The sequence below is a fragment of the Aythya fuligula genome, chromosome 19 (genome assembly GCF_009819795.1).
Source record: "Aythya fuligula isolate bAytFul2 chromosome 19, bAytFul2.pri, whole genome shotgun sequence".
In the NCBI taxonomy this organism is placed as follows: Eukaryota; Metazoa; Chordata; class Aves; order Anseriformes; family Anatidae; genus Aythya; species Aythya fuligula.
In genome coordinates, this window is record NC_045577.1 from 5,804,995 (window position 1) to 5,823,343 (window position 18,349).

The following is an 18,349-nucleotide window of genomic DNA, read 5'->3' on the forward strand; positions in this document are numbered from 1 at the left end:
TTTCTGCGGTGCGCACGAAGGTGGTATCCAAAGCTGCTTGGAGCTGCATTAAGAACAGATGTTCCCAGACAGCCAAGAGAGGACGTTACCTGCGCTGCTCGGCACCCGCGGCGGTGGCATTGAAGCACCCAGGGCTCCTCAGCACCGCTGGGGACTGGTCCTGCACCTGATCCTGCAGGATTTTGGGAGAGAAATGGCAATGCGTCTCTCTCGTCGAGCTGTGCAGTGTCAGCAGCCAGGGATCTGAAACCCCGGCTGCATCCTGGAGCCCCTGGTGCTGAGGAGGGGGGTGAAAATGGTCTGGGTGGGCATCGCCCTGCGAAAGCAAACCACAGCCCCCCAGGGAACGACACAGGGTGACAGTGGGACGTGACAGCAGGCACCATGCGAGCCAAGTGGGAATTTTCTGCTGGAGTTTTTTTTTTTTTTTTTTTTCCTGCAGGGAAATTCCAGCTAGCTGAAACCGGAGCTGGATCAGAGGAACCCCTGGGCTGTAGAGGAGGAGGAGGACGAGGACTGTGCGGCTCATGCAGCGGGGCAGAGCCACATTTCATTCCTTGCAGCGGACCCGGCAGGATGGGACCTCCTGCCTTGGGGCTACCCTGCTCTGAGCGTGACTGTGGGGTTTCTCACCTCTTCACAAACAATTCAGAGAGGCCTCTGGTTTTTACCAACACAGAAGAGGAAAAGCAGCAGCAGTGCCCGCAGCCAGTCCCCTTGGCTTGGTGCTGCAGCGCTATCCCCAAGCTAAGACAAGCAGGGCACCTCGCCATTGCCAAAGGGCAAATTGTTTGTGCCCTTTAGGTAGAGATGTTGATTTCCCTGGGATAATGCAAGGAAGACTTGGCAAAGTCATCTTGTTTGTGGGAACACCCCAGTGTGCCCTGACAGGCTCAGCAGGAGGAAAGCAGGGATAGACCAGAGCAGCTCTCCAAGTGTCCCTCAGCACGCTCAGCCTGATGGGGAGCCCATCGGTATCGTGGCAGGAGTCTGGGCCATCCCTGCCCACATTTCTACAACCATTTGTGCCACCAGATCCCCTCCGCAGTGCCTGCCAGGGGGGGTGCAGCATCTGTCCCCCCTCCTCGTGCTGCTGGCTGCTTGCTCTGCATCCTCGCCGCAGGGCACGGGAACCGCAGGGCCATGCGAGAGCGCGGCCAGGAGCATCCGGGCTGACCTACTTACAGCACGGGCCCTGGGACTTTCTGGGATTCATCCTCCTGGAAACACGAGGAAGAATTTTAGGGCAGCAGAACCCGCACGGGGTTGGGATGCTGTCCCAGCCTCTGCCAGGTCAGTGATGCCGGAATCGCTGCGACTGCTCTGAGCGCGCTCGCCGCCTCATATCGATGCACAGGCTCCATTAACAAACCAAATTGCCACTGATATGCTCCTCGTTATACCCCGGGCCTTACACGTCGTTATTTCATCTCAAAGACAGCATTTGTTTTCCCTTCCCTGAATTCACGTCCCCAAAATCTCATTAGGACCTTGTCACTCGTTGTGATTTGGAGCAAATTGCAGCTTAATCCAAGCTGCCGGGGAAGCCGGCTGTCCTGCAGAAATCCCCTTAAAGTCTCCGTGCAGGAGGGGTGAGGATAATAAAAAGACATCAAATTAGGAGGTGCCAAGGCTCATTTCAGAGGAGAGGATGGGCTTGTGGATACCGACAGGGCCATAATGCAAATCCCCCTTGGAGCACCCAAAGAATCAGCCTAAATGGATTAATGTGAGGACAGAGAAGAAATGACTTCAGTTGTTTCCCTAATTCAATTCCATTTATTTTTATACGGCATCTTCATACCAAGCGTCTCACAGCTGCTACACCCAGCAGAGGAATAATAAAGGAGCACCATTCTGGCAGAGCTGCTCACCAGTACAGGCATCTCAGCAGGAGGAAGGAACCCAAGTGCTGGCCTTGAGGATTTGATTTCCCAAATCATCAGGAAATCACATGCCTTTTTTTTTTAATTCTTTTTCCAATTCCAATATTACTAATTTCCCTAGGCTTTCCTCAAACCATCCCTGTAATATACTGAGGCTGATTCTAATCTCATGCTGCTTTTATGACACTGTAATTCTGATCTCACACTGGTTTTATACTGGTGCAGTTCCACTTATTTCAACTGAGTAAATTCCTGATTTATGTCAGTGTAAACGACAGCAGAAACAGGCCCACGGTTTTCCCTGGAGCAACGCCTGGCTCCCACCAGGGTGAGGAAGAGGAAGATCAGGCCCTTTGCAATGCAAACGGTGCAGAAAACTGCTGTTAAATCACCCCTAGACCCTCGATTTCTAATACACTTTTGCTCTCTGCTAGAAAACGCACTTTATTGTCCAAGCTGGAAATCCACAGAGGAGCGAGGAGGAGCAGAGGCCAGGGTGAGTTGCAGCCCTCCTCCTGCTCCATCCGGAGCAACATCTCCCTTCCTCGGGCCCACTTCTTTCTAGCAAGAGTCTGTTGCTTTGGGTTAAATTGAAATGTGCACATCCTGTTTGCTTTAAAATATTCACAGATACGCCCGGGGAATGAAAACCCCAAAAATGGGGGTCTGATGGGGCTGCCTGCAGCATGGCCTTTCCCACCCACTAGGGAGCAAAGAGAGCCTGTCTTGGGGATGGATCACAAGAGGCTTCCTCCACAATAACAGCAACATAACTCTAATTAATTTATTTTTTAAGGCTACAGACCAGGGAGCTGATCACTGCTTTGCCTGCAGTTTGGCTTTTTCAGAGAACGTGGCATTTCCTTGATTTATTCTCTGGGATGTGATGGGATGTGACTGGCACCTCACTGGTGCGAGCAGGTGTGGTGCCTGGAGTTAACTCCTGAGCTCCTCCTGCAGCACCTGATCCCCATTAGACATTAGAAAACCTTGAAAAGCAGCTTGTCTGCAGACAGGAGGTGATGCTGGAGGGCCCCCAGGGCTGTGAGTGTTGAGGGGTGGGGGCTGTGCTCTCCAAGCCCCCTGCAGACCCCACCAGGCAGGACCACGAGTGCTGCAGCCACCTGGAGCTGGGCTCCCCGCTCAGGTAAGCTTCATCCTTCCTTAATTCTGCTAATGGAGGCAAAGCAGAGCTGCTGGAGCTAATGGCTGTGATGGTCACTGGCTGGTGTGAGCAGATTTTCCCCTTATGTTTGCCCTCAGAAAAGATTGGAGTGGAGATGAAGGCAGGCTGGTGGCCAGCAGGGCTGGAGCACTTTGCCTTGGGGTAGTAGTGGCAGGATGTCTTTGCTTGGGTGCTGAGGTCTCTCAGCCTGGCACTGGCTTCAGGGGAAGCACCAGCACCACGGGCATCCTGCAGCAGCCTCATGGGGCCCCTGTGCCCTCCCCTGCCCCCCTGGATGGACTCAGGAGGAGGAGATTTCCCCCACCCAACTTCAGCAGAATGAAATATGGCCCAGGCAGTAATCTGATAGAGCTCAATGGCAATTTTGGGTGGAGGGGGAGGAGAGAATGAGGCATTGAAAAAAGAGGCATTGAAAGTACACTTCCTTTCAGTACATTGCTGGGAAGACCATTAGGAAAACCACTAGATTATTTTTCACATTCTTCAGTGCAAAACTACTGCATTTTATGACCACTATCAATAACAGCTATCATATTACTAATGCTACAGTTGCCACATATATAATATTTAAATCACATTTGTGGCTGACAGAGACCTATGGATATTCTCGATCCCAACAGGCTATTACAGTTCATATCATGTCTGTCATATAAATATTATGAATCATTTCCCACTATCTTTATGGGGGCTATACTGACATCGTCAAAAAGACTCTGGGTACTGCCAGATAGTGGCTGCATATTTATACACACCTTATGTATATGTATGTGAATGGAGGGAGATTTATACAACAATCAGTAATAAATGCCTATGATAAAGCATATTATCTTCACACTTCGTTTGCAAAGTGCTCTGTATGCAGGGATGGGGGAAAAGGCTAGAGAAGGCTGGAGTGAGTGTCTGGGTCACATCTCCAAGCTCTGGTGCGGGTTGTTGGGATTATCTGTGATGAGGGTGGTGATCAGGAGCTGAGGGATGGTCCTGGAGCAGCTCCTGCCTGGGCTAGCAGGGCAGGATGAGCCTCAGCTGGTGCCCAGCACCTGGTTGATGTACTGCTGGCTTGCATCAGGTTGGGATTTGGTGTATGTCGCGCTTGTTGGATGGGTGATGCTCGATGTGCTCTCCCTGAGGAGCTGTAAGTCTCAGTGTTCGTGTACTGTGTTTCATCTTCCATCAGTTAATGCATTCTTGGGCTTCCTTGGCAGTTGGGCCCTGGTTGGGGTGAGGAGGTGAAATGGGGATCTCCAGGTGTTGTAAGAGGCAGAACCAGGCTTTCAATCTTGAGTCTTCTTGCAAAGCAGTGAAACCACTGTCCTTGCAAACCAGGTGAGACACATTAAACTCAATCCCCCAGCAAAGCACAGAGAGCAAGCAACCTCTCCTAGGGTTGTTCGAGCCAGATCCAGCCCAGGTGCCCTCAGCCCTCTTCCCCAGACCTGTTTTAACTGCTGGAGCACTTTATTAAGGCTTGCTCTGTATGCAGGGATGGACAAGACCAAATGCAGTGTTATGGCTCAGAAGTTAACAGGTCTCTAATAAGCATTTAATGTCCTGCTCTGAAGCACAGAAAGCACAGCGCGGTGTGTCTGACTGTGCAAAGCTTTATTTTATCTGAGCAGCCTCCTAAAGGGGGGACAAACACAGTGTCTGCCTGTCCTTGGCGTGGGAATGCGGCTCTCCAGCTCCAGCAAATCAAATAAATCATGTGCGTTTCACTTCATAAACAAACATCATCAGCCTGTTAAATGCTGCTGGGAGGGAAAGGAAAAAAAAACAACACACACACAAAACACAAAGCAGTGGATTTGAATCTGCAGCACTTAAAGAAATGCCTTGTCATTTTGAGATTTTGCTGGTTTGCATGTGCAGGGCCTGCCCTGGGAGTGGGGGCTCACCTTCTGGAGCCATTGGGGTTCTCAAAGATGGGTCTGAGAAATGGAGGAGCCTGCTGGCTGGGCTAGGGATGGGCATTCATATACTCAGACTTCATATTTTATCTTTAATCTGAAATAAAAGACAGCCAGGGAGAGAAATACTGTTATTTTATTTTACTGTCTTTCCCCCAAAGTGCAGGAGGGCATAAAGCAGTTGAGGATTACAGCAGGTTTTGCTGTTCTCCCATCAGATATTTTTGGGTTATGGACAAGGCAAACTGAAACTGCTCAAAAATAAAGCTGTGATTTCCAAATCCTGGGCCTGATGCCAAGTTCCCACCTGAATGTAGTCTGAGGTCTCATCCCCCCCGAGACCAACTCCACATGTGCCTCCTACTGATGGCCACAAGCACCGATGTCCCTTGGCCCCAAATATCTCATGCAAGTGTGGAAGGAACAGTGTGGGGCTGGGGGGAGAAGCTGATCCCTCCCTGATTTGTGATGCAGGAATGCTGTGTCCCTCTTGGTCAAAGCCAGCTGGGTGGTGGGATTGCAGGTGGTGTGGATGAGGGCAGGCAGACCCCAAATCACCCCCTCATACACCTGCCTGCCTTCGGATCCCAGGCTAAAAGGTATTTGTGTTACCCAAGGGCAGGGAGAACAGGATCCCCCAAGCAGTTTGCTGAGAGAGTATGGGACCTTCAAGCATCCCTTTGCTGAGCAGAAGCCGGAGACCTACAAAATTTATCCTAACCCCCTCACCTTGATGATCTGAGTCCTTTGCTAGGAAATGCAAAGCTGAGGTCAAGCACAGCATCAGGCAGCCTGGCGGAGCTTATTAAATTAGTAGGGCATTAAAGAATCGAGGGGAGGTGGGGTAGGGGGGAAAAGGGAAAGAAAAGGTTCATAACATCACAGAAATATCTTTGCTACCTTCTGGCATCTTCAAGAGACTGGAAATGTGGGACTGCATCCAGCTGTCTTCTCTGGGGCAAAATTCCTTTGGCTTCTGTGGGAGGTTTTACCCAAATAAGGGCTGCAGGATCAGACCTGTTGTCACTGCAATTAACATTTCGATCCACATCTAACGCGGACTGTTACAGGCTGGTTAGGGAGAAATTTAATTTGCTCTAAACAGCTCGATGGGAGAGGAGCATGAAATGTCCCAGTTACGGCAATTTCTTGTGTCAGAGCCTACAAAAAGTGGATTTCCAGCCCTGGGTCTGACGATCCTGATACCTGCTGTGGGTCTCCACCGAAGTGTTTTGGGGGATCCTGGCCTCTGGGGCTGGGTCCCCCCTTGTGCTACGTGGCAGCAGGAGCTGTTTCCATCGGCTGGCAGCCCGGCTGCTTGCTGTAGGCTCGATCAAAGCCGTAAAGGCCCACACTTACCTTAGGCTGTTACAGCACCGATGACTCAAATGGCATTTGTGTGACAGAGGCAGGCGGCAGCTTGAAGCTGCCCTGGCGAGGCCTGGGAGGAGCACTGCCCCCAGATGTGCTTTCCCTTATCAGACACAGCCACCAGCCTCAGCGTGTATCAGGGGAATGATTTCTGTGGGTTGACTGTCAGCGTTTTGTGTGCAGGTAGCCACGAGGTCTGTGATTTTTTGCCATGCCAGCCCTCTCTTAGGTTTTGTCCCCGCTTCTGTGACCAGCCCCAGCTCTCATCGGTGTCCTCACCCGCCTCCTTTTGGGCCTTTTCTCCCGGGAGTTAAAGCAACTCCGCCATAAAAACTGACTTGGAGATGAAACTTGGCATTTAAGGTCCCAGCCCGGGAGCAAACGAAGTTACCAGTTATAAACACACTCCGAAATCTGTTTGGACATGCTGAAATTACAGGAGCAGAGGATAAAAAGGATCCAAGATGTTTTATTTTGTTTTAACTTCTGCAGCTCTGCGTGTGGGTTTGTAGCCACTTGCCTCTGATGCGAGAGGGGTCGTTCTGGCATTTTTCTTGTCCTTGTATTAATTAACGCTGACGAATTGTGGCACTCTCACTTGGGGGGCCTGCTGGGCACCCCTCATCGAGCGGCCTACCCAGGAGGAAAGGCAGGGCAGATGTGTGTAGAATGGGCTGGATTTGGGAAAAATTGGGTGTTTGGGCCTTCCTTGGGCCTCCCTACGTGGATTTAGGTGTTACAGTAGTAGGTATGAGGGAAACTGATAAGGGCTTGAGGGTGACAGACTGGGACATGGCACTGAGCGTGAGATAAGAGGCTGTTGTTATAGGAGGAGGTGCTAGAGTGCTAATATTTACGGCCTGGGAAGCTTTGCCAATTAAAGGATAAATCGGGGTGGGTAGGAGGCTCAGAAGCACTCCACTGCTGGAGATAATGCTTGGTGGCAGCAGTGTAAGCGTGTGTCACGGTGATTTCTGCATGTGCCACACCAGCCTGAGGGGAGCCTGGCCCTGTGGGATGGTGGGGGCACCCTGAGCCCCCGACCCTGGTGTCACCAAGGTGTCCTGTGCAACTGTGCCATTCTCACTATGGGTGCTGTGGCCATCAAGAGCCCTATGGTGTTTGTGATGCTTCATGTCAGAAGGGTGCTTGGGTCCATGGAGTCACCAATGTGCCACCTTGAAAGGCCCAGGACCATTGAGGGAGGCTGGAGGCAGGGGGTGGCCATGGCCCCCCACCCGGTGGCTGTGCAGGGCCCCCCTGCCAGGACCCCTGAGATCACCCAGCAGCACCTGGAGGCACTGCCCTCCTTTTTTTAATTTATTCCTTTTACCACATCACTTTATTTTTTCATTTCCTCCACATCACTTTTTAAATTTATTTCCTTTTTTCCTACATCACCTGTTTTTAATATTTCCCACATCACTTTTTTTAATTTCCATGTCACTTCTTAAACTTTTTCCCCTCTCTCTCACTTCTAAGTTTTGCTTTTCCCCACATCCCTTTTAATTTTTCCCTTTTCTGAGCATCACTTTTCCCCCTTTTATTTTAATTTTTTTCCCATCACTTTTTTCTTCCACATCCTTTTCATTTTTTCATCTTTTTTCCTTTTCCTCCCACATTCCTTTTATCCTCTTTTTATCTCATCACTTTTTTCCATTCCCCCACATTTTTCTTTTTTCCTCTTCTTTTTTCTCCCCCAAATCCCCTTTTCTCCTTTTCCTATCACTTTTCATTATTTCCTTTTCCCCCACATCCATTTTTCTTTCCTCCCCTGCTTTTTTTCCCCTTCCCCACACCCCTTTTCCTTCCCCCATCTTTTCCTTTTAACTTTTTCCTCCCTTCCCTTATTTTTTTCCTTTCCTCCCCACATCCCTTTTCCCCTATCACTCCTCCTTATTTCCTTCCCCCCCCACTTCCATTTTCCTTCCACTTCATCTTCCCCCACCACTTTTTTTTTCCCTTTCCCCCATCCCTCCTCGTCCCCTCCCAAACCCCTTTCTCCTTTAATTTCCCTTCTCCCCCAATCTCCCCGGCACCCCCCCCCTCCCTTTTATTTTTTTTTTTTTCTCCCCTCCCACCACTTTATTTTCCCGTCCCTCGCCCCCGACCCCCCCGGCGCGGGGCGGCGCTGCGCTGCGCGGGGCGGGCGCTGCGGGGCGGTCGCGGCGCTCGCTCCCCCCTGCGCGGGCCCCGGCTCGGAGCCGAGCTGTGCTGAGCCGATCCGAGCCGTTCCGTGCCGAGCCGAGCCGTGCCGAGCCGTGCCGCGGAGTTACATTGTTGGGACTTTGCACCAAACTCGCTTCGCCGCCGCCTCGTCTGCGCGCCCTGCCGCCGGCGCGGGGCTGGAGCCTTCCTCCTCCTCTTCCCCCTCCTCCTCCTCCCTTGGGTGTTTTTTTTCTTTTTTTTTTTCCTCTTTTTTTTTTTTCCTCCCTCCTCTCCCCTCCCTCCCTTCCCCCTTTCGCTTTGATTTCGCTCCCCGCCCCTGCGCTGTGTGTTTTCCACCAAGCCCCTTGGCATGAGTTAGGCACCAGCGATGGACACCAAACACTTCCTGCCGCTGGGTGAGTTTGGGGCCGAAAAGCTCCTCCATTCCTACCGCGGGGCGAAGGGGAGGGGGGGGGGGGGGGAGGGAACTTAAAAAAATAAAAAATAAAAAAATAAAAAATAAAAACATTAAAGAAAAAGAGAGACCGAGCTGCCCCCTCCTCCGCTTCCCCTCCGGTGTCAGCTGCGGGGCTGCGCGCTTGCCTGCGCGGCGTGCTTGCTGCTCGTTTGTTTTGTTCTCATCCTTATTTAATTATTTTTTTTTTTAAAATGCTTTTTTTTTTTGTTGTTGTTTTTGGTGAGGCGCAGCCGGGGGGCGGCGGGCCCGGAGCCGAGGGGCGCCGGGCGCAAGCGGGATTTTCAAACGGGGCAGCGCGCACCGCGAGCGGGGCAGCCCCCTCCCCACCGCCCCGGGCTGCTGCTGGGGGGGGGTGGGCTGGCAGCTCGCTGCCTTGGCTTTTTTTTTTTTTTTTTTAACTCCTTTCTCCCAGATTTTCTCCCTATTATCCCCTCCCGAGCCCTGCTTTTCTCCCTGGGGTGCGCAGCCGGGCTGGGGGCAGCACCCGTGGGGTCCCGGGGCTGTGCCCGCATCGCCCCTCGCTGCTGGCGCATTTGGGACCCTGCGCATTTTTCTTTATTTTTTCCTCTTTTTTTCCCTGCTTTTTTTTTTTTTTTTTTTTTTTAGTTTAACATTTTGAACCCCGTTTCCAGCCGGAGTTTTGCCATCGTTTGGGTGACTTGAGTCAAGTCGTGGCTTGCAGGGGCGAATGCCTCCCCGCGCCTGGCTTTTTGGGAGAAGTGAGATTGCAGAGCTCGCTGCTCGGGGAGGGGGAAGAAGAAAGTTTTCGCGAAGTCGCCTGGCGCCAAGCCCTTGGCGAGGAGGAAGAGGAGCAGATCCTGCCCCTTCTGCCACCGCTCAGCCCGAGACCCCCAGCCACTGTCCTGACACCCCCCTGGCCTGCACTGGGGCTCCTCTGGGCTTTAAATCTGTGCTCGAGCTTTGTTAGCGTGTGGTTGGTTGTTGTTTTGGGTTGTTGTTTTTTTTTTTTTCCTTCCCTCTGAAGAATTGCAATTTTAGTTGTTCCTTTCCAAGCGCAGCATAAACACATGGAACCAGGGGCTGGCCCCTGCCCTCCTGGCACGTTGGAGGCTTTGGCAGGGAGAGCCTGGCCCTGCAGGCTGGTGGGGAGCCGTGTCCCGTCCTCCCCCCCCAAATTGTGGCTGTAGGGAGCCCCTCATCAGTCTGGCAGTGAGGCAGGGAAACGGTGCCGCGTTGACTTATCCAAAGTTGTTGTTGGGGCTCAAAGCATCTCACCTGCAGTCCTGCTGTTAGGGTCAGGCGGGTTTGGGGTGGGTCAAATGCAGGTGCCTGGAATGATCCCAAACACACCCCCTGAGCAGAAATGGCCTGTCTGTGGCCACACAGGAGTGCTCGGGGGGGTGGCTGCCTTAACTATTTCCATGCTCTGGTGGAATAGAGAGCCTGAGCCTGTGCTGGTGGGGGCAGGATGAGGCCCTGCCTATCTCTTTGCCTTTTCTTCCGCACCTGAGCACTGGTGCGCCGCGGCTGCTGGCTCTTGCTCTGTGCTCTTAGTCATGCTGGCTTTGCCGGGGGAGGCGAGGGGGGGAGCGTGTGTCACCTTGCTGCTGTCTCAGGGAGGGCTCCTCGTGCTGGTGCAGATGAAAACCCAGCGATTTGTCTGCTCGCCTAGCGGTGTGTGCATGCTCCTAGTGGGGAGAGGGGAGGCAGCCGAGCGCACCGAGTAGCTGGGGGGGGGGGGGGGGGGGGAAGCACCCAGGCAGCTGCCCCAGGACAGCTGGGGGTGCTTAGCTTTGCACTGCTGGGAGAGAATTCAACAGCTCGTGGGAGCTGATTGAAGTTTGTGCAATGGGGGCCCGCGTCTGCTGCGTGTTTGTGCTGCTGCGGGAGCCACGCTCAAACTTTATCCGCTGGCCTTTGGTCATGCGTTGCTCATAAAATAAATAAATAAATAAAAATCTGGCTTTGGTTGGGAGAATGGGGGATCCTGCAGGGTTTGGGAGGGGTGGATGTTGGTGCTGCTTTGAGCACGGGAGGCAGGCAGGGCCTGGCAGCAGGCAGGCAGCTTGCGAGGGTGCCAGGAGCTGGCAGGGCCCCGCTGCCTGCAGGAGGGTGGCTCGGACCCGCTCCTGGCTCTGCAGGGCACCAGAGGTTTTCCCAACCCTGCTGGGAGATGGGGTGTGCAAGATGGGACAGAGGGGGATCTCCGGGCTCATGCTGGTGGTGTGTTCCTGCACGCTGGCACAGGCCTGAGATGGGGAACTGGAGCAAAACGGTGCTGCCCCGTCAAAATCTCAGCTCAGTTTGGCCTAAAAAGGATAACCGCGTGGAGGATCCTGGCCAAGCCCTGCCCTTGGTTAGACTCAGATAACCCCGCTGATGTCATGGGTGGAAACGTGGCCAGCGCCGGGCACTTTTAATAGTAGTATCTCATTTTCCTGCGGGTCTCAGGAGCGGGTGGCAGATGCCAGGCAGAGGCTGCGTTGGGGACGGCGCGTCCCCGGGCACCTCCCGCGCTGGGAGCCGTCGCCCTGTGGCTCTGCACAATCCCACTATTGCTTCCTTCTCCTCTGCCCCTGTTCCCAAGAAAGAAAGGGATCCTGTGATGGGCAGGGGGAGCCCTCCCTGGCTCAGCTTCCTTCCTTCACCCTGGTGTGGCTGGGGGGAACCTGGGTGCTGTGTAAAATCGGGGGTGTCTGGGCCGAGACCTCGGTGCCATCCCCGATCCTGCTCCTTTTAGCTGCGGGAATTTATGGCAGGTGAGCAAATCCGCAGGGAGAAAAGAATAGGAAGGATGCAGAAAGCACCGTGGCTTGCATGAGCATCCCGTATGGGTGGGAGGAATCCCCTGCCCCATGTCTGCAGGGTGCTGAGCGGGGCTGCGAGGGTCCCCGAGGGCACAGGAGGGCGAGGACGGCCGCTTTCTGGTCTCTCCCTGAAGCACGGAGCAGGGCTCGACCTCTCCCAGCTGACACACATGCAAAACAAGCTGGGAAGGAATTTTCGTCTTTATCAGGATCTCGGCTGTGACAGTTAAATAAATCCTCAGAGGGTCCGTGAGTTTACTCCGCCTCGTCCTGCTGTGTTTGAGGGCGCGTTTGTACTCCTCATGTTTAGGGCATTTTATTTATTTAAAAGAGAGCGGGGGAGAAAGCCGCAGAATTTTAGTTATTCATTACAAATATTATTATTGGCATTTTTGCTCCTGTTGGGGGGGGAAAAAAATTCAAGGGGGGGGGGGAAATCAAAACATTTCGCTGGAAAATACACCCTGCCTTCGTCCCACCCACATCTCGAAGGCGAAAATAAATATTTATTAAGAAACGGGTTAAAAACCTTTTTGTTGCAGTATTGTTTTCTGGGAGCAGGGGTGGATTCCCATATGCCGGAGTCCTGCTGCACAGCTGAATATCTTTTTATCCTTTTTTCCCCCTTTTTTTTTAAATCTTGATGGTTAAGAAAAACAAACAGCGGAGCTGTCGGCACCATGGGGCAGGGGCTTGGGTTTTGGGCCATGCCCTGTGTTAGTGTGCTTGGTGCTCCGAGCATCCTGGTGCCTCAGGGGGTACAGAGGGTTCCCCTGAGGCTCTTGATAGCCTGAAATAATGGAATGATTCCTGCTCTCAATGTCCTAAATGTCCTGAGCTCCTGCTGCCGGAGGTGGTGGCGATGCCCAGCGCGTCCCTGCCACCAGCCTGGTGTAACCAAAGCCGCCTCAAATCGCTGCCGGCAAAGCGCCGGCTCTTGCAGGGCTGTTCCCTGGGAGCTGGGTAACCTAATTGGGCTCTAATTAATCCTGATGGCTGGCTCCCAGCCCCAGCGCCTCTCCCCATGTCGCAGTTGTCGTCGCTTCCCTCGGAGCTGGGTCTGTCCCCGCGGTGCTGCCGGGCAGAGGGGTGCTCGGCGGAGCAGGATCCAACCCGGCAGCTCCGTAATTGCTTCCTAAAAGGCCCAGGTGGGCTCTCCCAAGTCAGCCCAACTACAAAGCATTAGGGAGGCAGCCTGGGTGGTTTTATTTTAATTGATTTTGTCAGGAGTAGCTGTATTTTATTACGTTTAAAGCCTAGACTCCGGGATAACTTTGAACGTTTGACACGCACACAAAAAGCAGCTTTCTGACGGTTTCCCCCTCTTTGCTTGTCTCTTATTTTCTTTCTCTCTTCTCCTCCTCCTCAAAGCAAAGCGTGTGCCTGGAGGGAGGACAGGGGAGGAGGGAGGAGTGGTTGTGTCTCTCCAAAGGCTGCTCGCAACATCAAGGCAGCGCGAAGCAGACAAAATAATATTGCAAATAAGGATTTAAAAAGCCCTGCAGAAGGATCTCCCCACACATGCCAGCCGGCTCAAACTGCTTGAAGATTTTCAGACAGATGCAATTTAGCCTCGGAAAATGCCCTCTCGTTGTAATGGAAACTGGCTGTGGGAACTTGCCTTTTCTGAGAGTGTTTTTGCTCAGAAGAAAGCAGAGAAAGTCAGCGCAACAACCTGAGTTTTTATTTTGGGAAGGCAGCGTTTCAAAATGGAGGGTGTTTTCTGAAATAAACAGGGAACAAGGAGAAAGGGAGGGAAGAGTTCAAATTGAGCCCAAACGCTGCTCTCCTCCTTTGAAATCTTGTTTAACGTGGAGTTAAAAAATAATCCTGTTCAAACAGACCACTCGTAAGCACAAAATGTGTGTTGCTTTCTTTCTTTTTTTTTTTTTTTTTTTTATTGGGATCAACAATAAAAGTTTCAAGGTTGCACCTCGGGGCTGTGCTTCTGCCCCTGGCCCTGTTCATGTCTCGGGAGCGGGCTGGGAAACAGAGGCAGGCCCCGGGGAGAAGGGATTGGGATTGTAGGTTTTTTTTGGGGGGTTTTGGCACTTGTGGGGATGCCATCGAGGGGTGCTCGTGTGGTCACTTGAAGGTCCCAGCTCTCGGTAGCCAAACCGAGCAGATTTTTAGGAGCAAAGAAAAGCCTCCGCTTGTGATGTGTGTGTGGGCCGGGTGCTCCAAAGCAGCGCGTAAAGAAGAAACGCCCCAAATCTTGGTTTTACAAAGCATCTAGAGCACGGCTTACATCTTCCTTCCTCCCTCCTTCTCTCACCCAGTGCCCCCTAATCTCCCCCTGGTGCCCCCACTGCCCGCCTCCTGCGCACGGCTTCCCTGTGCCCAATTTTGCGCTGTCGGTGGTGGAAGAAGCGGCTTTGGTGACCGTCGTGACAAGATGCTCTGGGGGCTGCCAGGGGCTCTCCAAGCCCTGGCGGTGCTGGGTCCATCGGGTGGGCTTCCCATCGTGTTGAGTGTTTGAGTTGGGGGTCCTGGCTGAGCCGTGACCCCTTCCTGGCGCTGAATCGGGTGCGAGATCGCTGCGGAGCCAGGAGGCAAAAGGTGCAGCAGCGCTGGGATTTGTCACCACTAAAACGGTAACTGGATTCCCATCTGGTCGCTGCTTCTCGTGGCCTCCTCTTTTGTGGAGTTTTGGCTTTTACAGACTTCAAAAATAATAATAAATAAAAAAAAAAGAGCGGAGCAGGGTGGGGGGGGAGGCGAGGGGCAGCCCTGGAGCCCCACCGCCCCCTTGCCTGGAGGTTTACAGCCCCGCTGAGCTCCGGAGCAAATCCTTTGTGCTGGGGCTGCCAGGAACGCATTAGGGACGGATGCCCTGTCTAGTTTCAGCTGGCTGCGTGGCTCTGAGCGCCGAGGCAGACCCATTTGATTATTGTTTTTTCCATTTTTGGCCGACTCGTAAGCGCTGGAAAGTTTTCGCTGTGAACTCTGTGGGCTGCCGCGATACAATTTCGCTGTGGGCAGCGCGTCTCCTACGTACCCATTACCGAGACGCGGTGAGGCAACGGCAAGCGGGTGAGGCAAGAGCGGAAGGAGCGGGGCAGACGGGGCTGGCACGGGCGAGCCGAGATGTGCTGAGGAGATGCGGAGGTGACGGCGGCAGGCGGGCAGGCTGTGCCCGTGCGGCGGCGGAGACTCGCTCTTGAGAGCGACGGTGGTGGTGGTGGAGGAAGGAAGGAAGGAGCAGGGCGATGGAGCGGCAGGAGAGGCCCCGGGGAAAGCTCACGCAGCTGGGGAAGCTGCTACGGATCCGGGGGGACCGGGGCAGGCGGCTTGTGGGCGCTGTGGCTTCACCACCCTGCACCGTGGGGACCTGTGTTTGGGTGGGGGTCCTGCGAAATGGCACTGGGAGAGGCCCCTTTTCCTCACCAGGCTGCTGGAACACCCCCTCCTCTTCCCCCTTTCTCCTTTTGGAGCCCCGTTTCTGGCAGAGGAGAGGCTTTATCGGGCAGGGGAAGCTGCAGGCACAGCCCCCCCAGCGGAGGAGCGGTGGCCCCTAACGCGGTGCTGCAGGGCCCGGCTGGCGGCAGATAACGGTGTATCAGCACCAGGTTGTGCTTGCTCACACCACGGTGGGGTCGTGCACGGTGGTGGGGCTGCTTTTGGAGCCCCCATCCCCTCCTGGCAACCCCGTGGGGCTGGCGGCTCAGAGCTGGGACCCTTGGGGAACACCCAGCCCCTTGCAAAGGCACGGGGAGCTGGGGCGAGTTGGAGAGCGCTGTCTCGGAGCGCTGCGCCTGCAGAGCCAGCCCTCCCTTTTGACCTGCACTTGTTCGAGTGTGACTTCCAATCGATCCTAAAACCCCAGCGTGAGGCTCAGTGCTTCTGCCCTGCAGCCCGCCGGGCTCTGTCTCTCCCGTTCATCCTCCTAATTCCTGATGGGGAGCCGCTTCTGCCAGGGTCTGCTCCCCCCCCGACACACTCCTTGGTTTGTAACACGTTAGAGACAGTCGCTTAGCATTTTAATTTAATTTTCTCTCTCCTTTTTGATTTCTTTTTCTTTTTTTTTTTTTTTTTTATTGAAACGTTTCAACCCCAGCCGCCAGGGTGGGGAGGGAAGGAGGGAGGTGCAGCTCCCTGCTCCATCCCCGCGCAGCCCCCATGTGCGTGCGTGTGGCTCACAGACAGTGAAATTGCACCCTAGAGTTATAAAGCAATTGTCTAGCTCAGCAGCAGAATGAGCATGAAATGGTGCAGAAAGCAACTAAATAAAATTGGGTAAGGCAGATGCATGAAAATAATGACATCTCTATACCGTAGTCAGGCGTGCTCTCTCTCTCTTGCACACGCAGATAAACTTTTATAACAGACTTAGCCTTTATTTTCCTAGAAACTCCTCCGAAATGGAAACGTTTTGGTTTGGCCTGAGCCCCCGTGCCCTCTCCCTCGCCTCGGGCAAGGTGTCGCTGGGGCCGCCGGGCCGTGCAGGCCCCTCTCCTCCCCGCCGCCTTGCCGGTCCCCTCCTGCTTTTTTCCCTTTTCTGTTTTCCGAGCAGGATTTTTATGCTCAGTCGAACAGGGAAACGATAACCTTTGCAACTTCATTGCCCTTCTGCGGCAGCGCGGGGCTCGGGGAGCGCTGCGAGCGGGTGGCTCCCGGCGGTCACCTGCCCAGCGCGGTGGAAAAGAGCCCGAGAGCAGCTCTCCGGGCTCATTTTGGGGCTGTCTCTTCTATTTTCCTCCCTGGGCTGGGTGGTGGCAGCCTGAGGGGTGGCTCTGTGTGGGTGTCCCTTGGGGCTGGGGGTCCCGTGTCTCCCTGAAGAGGTTTTCCCCGCAGCAGCGTTGTGCTGGGTATGGCTGCGGGGGTGCAGAGCTGGGTTAAAAACACCCCAAATTGGAGGTCTGGATGCATGGGATCCGTCCCTAACCATCAACCCCCGTCCTTCCCCTTCCCTTGAGCTCGGCTCTGCCTTCTGTGCTCCCGGGGTCTGTCTGGCTCAGTGCTCAGACGCTGCCCCGGAGCCTTTAACCTCGGCACAGGCACGTTCCCCCCCATTAGCTCCTGGGAAGCTGATACGTTTCCTGACATTGTCTGACATCTCGCTCCTCCTGCGCCCGCCGAGATTCCTCCCAGGGTGGAAACAAGCTGCTAATCTTCCCACCCAAGAGGCCCTTTAGGTGAGATTAAGGCTGCGGCCCCGTTCCCTCTCGGATGGGGGGGGGGAATTCAGTCCGGGTCCTTCAAAACTCAGTGCAGCCTCCGACTGTGAGCGTCCTGCTTGGACATGATGTCCCCAGGGTCCAAACGTGGCACCGAGGGATGCGTGTGCCCCTGCAAACCCTGCTGTGCTGGAGGAGGCTTCCCTGCAAGCGCTGCTGCGGTTGGGCACCGAGGCTGCGCCGCAGGAAAGTGCCCGCTTGCAAAAATCCATCTGCAGGCATCCATCAGGCCCGGTGTGAAAGGTTAAAGAAATCCAGAGGAAACAGAACGATGAGCATGGGAGAAAGGGGTTTCCTGTACCTCCCCGGGCCACCCAGGCTCCCTTCCTGTTAGGGTAAACCTGTCGGAAGGCGAAACTTTCTGCACACCTAAGCAAATCGCGGGCTGTTGGCTGGGCACGCCGCGGCGTTAATGCTTTGTGCCTCTCCCCGAGCGGTTATGGGGTGCCTGGCAGCTGTGGGGGGGCATTAGGGTGCCGGGGGATGACGGGGAGCAGAGTTTGGGATGTGATGCTGGTGCTGAAAGCCATCCTGCCACCCGTCAGCCCTAAATCCCTTGTCTTGGCGAAGTGTCCTGTGCGCCCAGAGCCGCCTTAGGACCGGAGGTCGTCACCGCCGGGGGGAAGAGGTCAGGCTGCGGGGACAATTACCTGCAGGCCCCCGTTTAAGCACTTAGGAAGGCTTAGCCGTGATCCCTGCCCGAGATAGCCTGGCCCCAGGCCAGCTGATACCTATTGTTTGCAAAGTCGGAGACTTTATCCAAACACGCGCCCAAAGCCGGCTCAGAGCATCTGACGGGGGGGGAGGCAGCGGGGTCTTGCTGCGAGAGGCACGGCAACGCAGCGCCCTGCTGGCGGCTTTGCCTGCTGCTTGTAGGGTCAGGAGATGCGGATTTAATCCGGGAGGGGTTTTTGGCCTTTGCTTTTCTCATTGCTGCCGTTTGCTGGGCTGGGTGCTGGTTTCTGCGGCGAGGTTTCAAGGCCTCCAGGTGCGCGCAGGAGGTGTCGCAGGGCAGGGATTTCTCACTGGGTGGGGAGGCTGCTCCTCGCCTCCCCAAACCTCCCCAAACCCCCTCCAGCTCCCCTTCTTGGCACCAGGGCATTTGTCCCACGTCCCTTGCTGTCACCGACTTCCCCTGGGTGACCTGGTGCAAGACCCCGGCTGGCATCGTCCCCGCTGCTCTGCTGTAAGGTTTTGGGAGCAGAGAGACTTCGGTGTGGTGCAGAGCACCCAGAGGGCAGGATCTGGCCCTGGGTGGGAATTCCTGGGCTCAGGAATTTATTTTTTTTTTAAATTCCCTGGCTGGGAATAAAAGCCCTGCACGGGGAGGGAAGCTTCAGCTGGCGAGAGGGAAGCCGGCCAGCTCCCTGCTCGAACGCAGGTCGCAAATGAATAATAGAAGTGACTCTACCAAAAAAATAACACGTT

The 18,349-nt window shown here is 54.4% G+C and overlaps 1 protein-coding gene across 1 annotated transcript in view; it reads left to right on the plus strand.

Annotated features, from left to right (window-relative positions):
* Window positions 1-8,835: 8,835 nt before the first annotated feature.
* The window catches only part of RXRA (retinoid X receptor alpha), a 93,046-nt gene continuing 83,532 nt past the window's right edge, over window positions 8,836-18,349 (plus strand). The window contains exon 1 of the mRNA XM_032200618.1: window positions 8,836-8,914. Within this exon, the coding sequence (XP_032056509.1) occupies window positions 8,887-8,914 (28 nt within the window). The 5' untranslated portion in view covers window positions 8,836-8,886. The remainder of the gene's footprint in view (window positions 8,915-18,349) is intronic.